General features: G+C 46.0%; 1 protein-coding gene across 6 annotated transcripts in view; it reads right to left on the bottom strand.

The window, feature by feature from the left end:
• STIM1 (stromal interaction molecule 1) overlaps window positions 1–7,757 on the bottom strand; it is a 186,032-nt gene extending 178,275 nt beyond the window's left edge. For all 6 annotated transcript variants that reach the window (XM_040489146.1, XM_040489144.1, XM_040489145.1 and 3 more), the window contains exon 1: window positions 7,011–7,757. In XM_040489146.1, the coding sequence (XP_040345080.1) occupies window positions 7,011–7,149 (139 nt within the window). In that variant the 5' untranslated portion in view covers window positions 7,150–7,757. The remainder of the gene's footprint in view (window positions 1–7,010) is intronic.
• Window positions 7,758–7,763: the final 6 nt, after the last annotated feature.

Here is a 7,763-nt window from a genome sequence, read left to right on the forward strand (position 1 = left end):
AAGGAAGGAAGGAAGGAAGGAAGGAAGGAAGGAAGGAAGGAAGGAAGAAAGAAAGAAAGAAAGAAAGAAAGAAAGAAAGAAAGAAAGAAAGAAAGAAAGAAAACAGTAAAGGCTTAGAACACAGATCCCCAGAGTTATACTTCTGATCCTGTCAGAACTATATAGGACCAAGAACACAAGTTTCTCAGATGTAAATTTGTCACCTTTAAAAAGGGCATAATAATAAAAACAGTCCTACCAACTTCCAAAGTTGAGGATAAAATAAAATAGATTATAAAGGAATAAACAGTTCTGAGCATGGATGAAAATATCAAGTACCCTGGGTGAGCAGCACCCCCAAAGATTGAGGAAAAGCCAAGAATGTGATGGTTTGAAAGGAAGAGAGAAATTAGGAGCCATTCAAACAGGCCCAGATTCCACTTTTTCCAACAAACTTTAAAATAGGTTTTAGGGCTAGGCACAATAAAAACAGAGATGAATAAAGGACAACCCCTCCTCCCTTCTTCCACAGAGCTTACACTTGGGAGAGAACAAACATATACAATGTGTTATGTGCTACATTAGAAATCTATACAAAGTGTCCTGGGGGTAATAAAGAAAGTTCTGTATTGTTATTACTTTATTTCTTAAACTGTGTCCTGGGCACATGGTATGTAATGTATTATTCTTTATAGTTTGTTATATATCTTAAATATTTCATATTTTTTAATGTTTATTTATTTTTGAGAGAGAGACAGACAAAGCGCAAGCAGGGGAGGGGCAAGGAGAGGGAGGGGATACAGGCTCCAGGCTTCAAGCTGTCAGCACAGAGCCCAACACAGGTCTTGAACCCACAAACCACGAGATCCTGACCTGAGCTGAAGTTGGATATTCAACCAACTGAGTCACCCAGGTGCCCCAAAATATTTCGTATTTTTTATCAGCAGTAACCAGAGAGAGAGAGAGAGAGAGAGACAGAGAAAGAAAGAAAGAAAGAAAGAAAGAAAGAAAGAAAGAAAGAAAGAAAGAAAGAAAGAAAGAAAGGAAGGGAAAGTTCTGTTGGAAGCCCAGTTTGGTGTCTTTCTCTCTCCCTAGAAGTCTAACAGCCAGAGCTGCTGGGTTTCCTGGAGTATCATTTCCCATAAAGGGAAACGTACCACAGCATGCCCGTGAAGTCATTAAGCAACGTATCTCCAAGTTACTCAGCAGGAAATGAGGGGCCTCTTTGTGCTCAAAACCCAAGTCCTGTGGAGCCCTAGGAAACCATTCCCCTCAACAAGACCTTGTCCCTTCCTTGCCAGAGAACAGGCGTTCTTAACATGAAGGCCCCACATTCCTAAGGAGACCATGGACAGAATTCAGAGGGGACTGTGAATTTGGATGGGAAGGAAATTACATCTTTATTTCCAATATTCTTTTACTGAAAGTTAATATTTCCTTCTATTATATATTATGGGCAACCAACCACAGTATTACCAACAGGACCTATGATTTTGTCACCAAAAGAAATGATAGACACTTTCACATTACATTACACTGTTGTAGGCATCTCAAAATATTATTTACACTCATCATTATTTCAAAATTATGGTAGTTCTTAGCTCTGCCGCTAGATTACATCTGAGCGCAAACTTCTGTCTACAGGCCCTCATGCGAGGTAACTGGCCAAGTATGAAGCAACTCTGCCCAGTTACTGTTCAGCCAGCCGCCAAACAGTGAGACTCCATGTGCTCACCCTGGTGACCCAGACATCTACAATGCCCCCTTTCCTCCAGCCTTCCCCAAGTCAAGACCACTACTCCCTCCTCGTTCCCTTCTGCCTCTACCCAACTCTTCCTTCCAGGAAGCCCTCCCCAGCCACTTCAGCCTAGCCCAACCCACACACAGCTCTCTTAATCCTTAGCCTACAGTGTCTACACTGCCTGGATTTTTGCTTCATTAAGCCTGTGCTTTATGCTACATTTAATATTCTCTAAATAAGTATTCCCACCCCTACCCCCAGACTTAGACTTCTTTGGTAGCCCTGTCTCTTTTATAGTGCAAAGCAAGCAGTAAGCACTCGGTATGGGCTTGCGGATTGAATAACCAATTAAGTCAGGGTCCTTGACTCGATTGTCTTCATCTAGTTCCACCAGTAACCCACTGTGAAACTTTGGTTTGATGCTTCTCTGGATGTCAGTTTCCTCGTTTGTAAAAATAAGTGGGTTGAACTAACTGATGTTTCCACCTCTTAACTTCTGAATTAGGCAACCACTTTTTATCTCCCAAGATCTGAGAAAAAATTATGGGGGAAACCGAAATGCCTCCCCCAGCTCTCCCAGGCACTGTTAGTCACTTGCTCCTCTGGGCTTCCCACACTCTTTTGTGTGTATATACAATACCTCTATCACAGCATTTATCACAAGTTGTGAGAGAGTGTGTAACCTAAGGGCTGAGGTGAAGGCAGGGAGAAGAGTCAGGCTGCCTGGATTCAAATACTGGATCTACTTCCCACTCGCTGTATAACCTTGGGCAAGTTACTTAACCTCTCTATGATTCCATTTCCTCAAATATAAAACAGGGCTAATACTTAGCACAGCAGATCACGTAAGAAATAAATGAAACAAAGTGTTTGGAATAATGCCTGCCACACACTAAGAACTCACAAAGGCTAGTTGCTATTATTGCTGCTGTTATTAATGTCTCACTAGGCACTGAGTTGCTACTTCAGCTGGATCTCTGTCCTCCTCCTATTCTCCAAACAGCACTCTGCTTATGCTTTCTCTTGCAGCACCCACCACACAATATATTTATTTATGGATTTATTTCCTATTTCCCCACTAGACTGACTGTAAACTCCTTGAGGGCAGAGAACATGTCTGTTTTGTTCATCCTTAAATTCCCACCACCAAACATAGTGTGTGGTCCAGAGAAGACACTCAAATATTTGTTGAATAAATAGCACACGACCTGCCACTGTTTGAGGTTTGCTGAATAAATTAACCTAGCTAAGAGGTGATTGTCAAAGCCAAGGTATGGATGCAGATGATGTCCTAGCTGCCCCAGGATTAATGTGACCCTCTCTCAGCCCCAATATTAGCCTCAGCCAAGTCCCACCCACCTGCTCTTGGCCCCAGTCCAGTTCCGGGAGCTACCCTCAGCTAAAATTAGCATAGCCACCAAGATGGCCAGGCCATTTATAGCCTCGGAGGCAGCAGCAACTAGCTGGGTGGGCAGGCAGAGTTCTGCCTTCCCACTACCATCAGGAATTGATTGAGAAACCAGCCTGCAGTCCACAAACTGCCTAGATGCCTATCCTGCAAGGCCCTGTTGTGGCTATAATGAGTCACACTACAGTTCCTGATCAGAGACCCTCAGTATCTCCAACACTGGCAGTCACAACCAGACTCACCTGGGATCCCCCCACAAACATTCTACAGAAAACATTTTGAGTTTCTGGAAGCAATGAGCCCAGAGTGTATGGGAAGTTCCAAGCATCAGTTCCAGGACAGCTTCAGAAATGCAGTCCCCAGGGTAGCACTCTGATGCACATATCTTTACTGAGAAAGTGACTGAGCACAGCTGGGTGTGCAGGCATCAGAGAGTCAGAGGTGACAAGAATGGCCTCCCTACTGTCCAATGAGAGAGCTTCATAGCAGAGCACCTGCCTTCACTGAAGGAATAGGACTTTCATATAAACATATACATCCAACAAGAGAAAAAAATCCAATTCTCTGGCCCCTGCAGAAGATCTGGATCTCAGCTACAGTCACCAGGGCCTGCCTAAATAATTCACCAGGAAGAAAGTAACATTCTCTCAGCCCTGCCTAGCACTCCTTTAACAAAGCAGAGCCAAAGAAGATGGAAGAAATCTAAAACTTGTCTAAAGACTGCACAGAACCAGTTTCTTCATCTATAAAATAGGGGATAATACCACCTGCCATGCATTCTAGTAGGCTATTATGAGACTTTTACAGGAAAAATAGCTGTGTAAATGTAAAATATAAACTGTAGAGAGCAAGGGACACTTGGCTGGCTCAGTCAGTAGACATATGACTCTTGATCTTGGACTCTTAGGTTCAAGTCCTACATTGGGTATATAGATTACTTAAAAATTAAAAAAATCTTGGGGTGCCTAGGTGGCTCAGTCGGTTAAGCATCCGACTTTGGCTCAGGTTACAATCTAACGGTCCATGGGTTCAAGCCTCACATTAGGCTCTGTGCTGACAGCTCAGAGCCTGGAGCCTGCTTCAGATTCTGTGTCTCCCTCTCTCTCAGCCCATCCCCGACTCATGCTCTCTTTCCATCTCTCAAAAATGAATACACATTAAAAAAAATTTAATGAATAAATTAATCAATTAAAAAATATATATATATATATATATATATATAAATTTGGGGCACCTGGGTGGCTCAGTCAGTTAAGTATCCAACTCTTGATTTTGACTCAGGTCGTGATCTCAACGTTTGTAAGATTCAGCCCCACGGTCGGGCTCTGCACTGACATCACAGAGCCTGCTTAGGATACTCTCTCTCCCCTTCTCTCTGACCCTCCCCCGCTCATTCTCACTCTCTCTCAAAATAAATAAATAAACATTCTAAAAAAATAAATAAAAATAAACTGTAGAGAACACATAAATTGACTAAGTATGCTGAATCTGATTAGAGAAATGGCAAGCTTACAGACAAGTAAAATTCCTGTGTTCTAAGAATACATGGGGACTGGAAAAGCTAGGAGAGTGCCTGGCTGCATAGAAAGCTTCTCCTCAAATCCTTTAGCAGAGTCCTATCTATGAACTACCTCTTTGCAAAAAAATGAGTCCCTGAGTCAAAGTCCCAGACAGGCCAGGCCCAAGGGGATAAACTCCTAGAACAATAGTGCTGGGGTCCCCAGGCTCCCACAAACTATAACCATGCCCAGCACCTAGGGTATCTGTCTGAGACTTCCCTCCTTAGTATTCAGTATTATTGTGACAACAGAAACTAATTTATTTTTTTAATGTTTATTTATGTATTTTAAATTTATTTATTTTGAGAGAGAAGGAGAGAGAGAGAGAGAGAGAGAGAGAGAGAGAGAATCCCAGGCAGGTTCCATACCATTAGCACAAAACCCAACATGGGTCTCGATCTCAAGAACAATGAGATCATGACCTGAGCCAAAGTCGGACACTTAACCAACTGAGTCACCAGGCACCTCTATTGTTCATTAATTTTTGAGAGAGAGCGGGAGAGAGGCAGAGATAGAATCCCAAGCACGTTCTGTGCCATCAGTGCAGAGCCCAATACGGAGCTCAAACTCATGAACCACACAAGCATGACACAAGCTGCAATCCAGAGTTGGACACCCAACTGACTGAGCCACCCAGGCACCCCTAACAGAAACTAATTTCTGAACTGAGAGGAACCAAACCAAACCAGAGGCCTAAGTGATATAATCAGCATAGCCAGTCCTTTAAGATATGTTGTAAAGAGGGCTGTCCCCCTAAGCCCAAGTCATGGGGTGGTTCTGAGGGATGCTAGAATGCCTCTTACTTTAGGCAGGTGTGATCACACACGTGCACATACACACAAATCTTGAAAGCAAGCTAATGCCTAAAATTCAAAACTTTATCCCTTTAGCCTGTGTCTAAGATATAAAACACCCCCCCCCAAAAAAAACTCATTATATGCCAGGCACTCATATTTTAGGGTGAGAAAAGGACCATTTTATCAGTTATAAACAGGAATGTCACTGAAACAGCAGAGATGCTCCAGTTTGATCTACATCTGCCTACTAGTCTTTCCCTTCATAAACCCAGCAAAAACCAAGCTTTGAGCTACATTTCAGGGGCCAAGGAGGTAGCATATGGAGAAAGAGGTTTAATATGTGAGAAAGACCTATCTTCAAAGTAACAGCCTAGGTGCTATGCTTGGACACAGGACAATCCTGACCTCAATTGGAACCCAGCCCTTCAGATATTTGGAATCACACTCACCCGAATCAAAGAAGTTAAAAAAGGGAGTTTTCCAACAAAGAATCTATCACCAAAGCCATCATCTGGATCCATCCATGAAACTTCCCAGCCACCATGACCTATGTTTCCTTTTCCTCCTTGTATCAATGGGTATCCATTGAGCAGTCCCCTCATTTAAGCTTGCCTACCTTCATCAAGAACTCAGCTATAAACCCTCCCCACTCTGCACCCCACTACTTTGGATAGATCACAATAACAGAGTGCGAGAAATGGGGAAAGAAAACGGAATTCCTTCTAAGCCTTGTGTAAAACAAATGAATTTTACAAAAGTACTCTTTCCTTCTGCAACAGAACACCAAAGCTCCCGATATCTGACAAGTCTCCATGATTTGCATAAGGAGAAACAGATCAAACATGTTATAGAATCCCTACCCTGATTAGTCAGAAGAAACAGAATACATCAACAAGTGGTCCCAGAAATCATACCATACCTATGATAAGAAAAAGCCATTTAACTCCCTCGTGGTAAGTGGGATTCTAAGGAACTATGTGGATATGTCAAATGGGATAGCTAAAGACAGAAGATTACCTAAGGGAAGGGTGGGACTAAGTTTCCCACACTTGTTGGAACAGAAAGACACACCTCAACACCAAGCTATAAGGGCAAGAGGGCTGGCCCAGCCCTGACTTTCCCTGCCCAACCCAAGTGGCCTCAACCTCCCCTGTGCTGCCAAGTGCTGAAACTGGCCAAGAGCAATAGACTTATCATCTGCCCAAACCATTCTTCCTGACAAGTAGTCCTGAGAAAGGGTCCTGGCTTGATAAACCGAAAGGCCAAGGTGCCCCAAAGGCCAGCCTCTTCTGGTTACCACAAAAGACATCCTGGGGAGGGAGGAGGAAAGTTGTTCACGAGAGACAGAAACATTAGCCGTGGCTCCTGAACAGAAAGAACTCCTTGGGTTACTGAGAACAGACAGTGCCATGTGTGGGTCCTCCATCAACTTCATATGTAGAAACCTAAGGTTCCACCTGCCCACTCAGGCACCTCAGTTCTGAGTCAACGCCCCCAGCCCAGTCCAGCCCGTAGCAAGGCCTTACCTGCTGCAGTGGACTCCTCAGAACTAGCCCCTGAGCCGGTTCCTGTACCCTTCTCGCTGTGGCTATGGCTGAGGCTCTGGCCGTGATGCAGGAGGAGCCCCCAGAGGAGCCACAGGGCAACACGGGCGCACACATCCATGACTCTAGGTCTCAGTCAACATGCGCCTGATGTGGACACCTCGGGATCCCAGAGGCAAAGCCGGGAGCCCAGAAGTATAGCCGACAGTCCTGGAACCCCAGGCAAGATGCCCTCGAGGCGCCACAGCTGTCCAGCCACCCGCCGGCCTGCCTCCTCCGACAGCCAAAGGTCAAGTGCTCCAAGTTTGGGCGCGGGAGGAGGGCGGGTGCCTCCGGTCCAACAGTGGGTCCGCCGAGCTGCGGCGGCCTGAGCGCCGGGTCTGCTCCGGCCGCTTCCGGAGAGTTTGGACAGGGTGGCTGCGGGGCCGCTGTCAGCTCCGCAGCGGGCTACACCTCTGCGGGAGGGGGGCGGACGGGCGGGATCTCCCGCGGACACCGGAGTGGGGGAGGGAGGGAAGGAAGGGGAAGAGGGGGGCACCTGGCCTCGCCCCGCCGAGTAGCCGCGAGCAGCACAGGCTGGGAGAGGGCGTGCAACTCGCAGGTCCCCGCAGGCGCGGGCGGCTCCGGAATCCCAGGCCTCCTAGGCCGAGGTCAGCGCCCCCGCCCAGTCCCGTGCCCAGGCGAGCGGCGGTGCCCAGGTTCAGCCGGCGGACGCGCACTCGCCAGGCCCGGGAC

Source organism: Herpailurus yagouaroundi, unplaced genomic scaffold (genome assembly GCF_014898765.1).
Source record: "Herpailurus yagouaroundi ecotype Mexico unplaced genomic scaffold, PumYag 180, whole genome shotgun sequence".
NCBI lineage: Eukaryota > Metazoa > Chordata > Mammalia > Carnivora > Felidae > Herpailurus > Herpailurus yagouaroundi.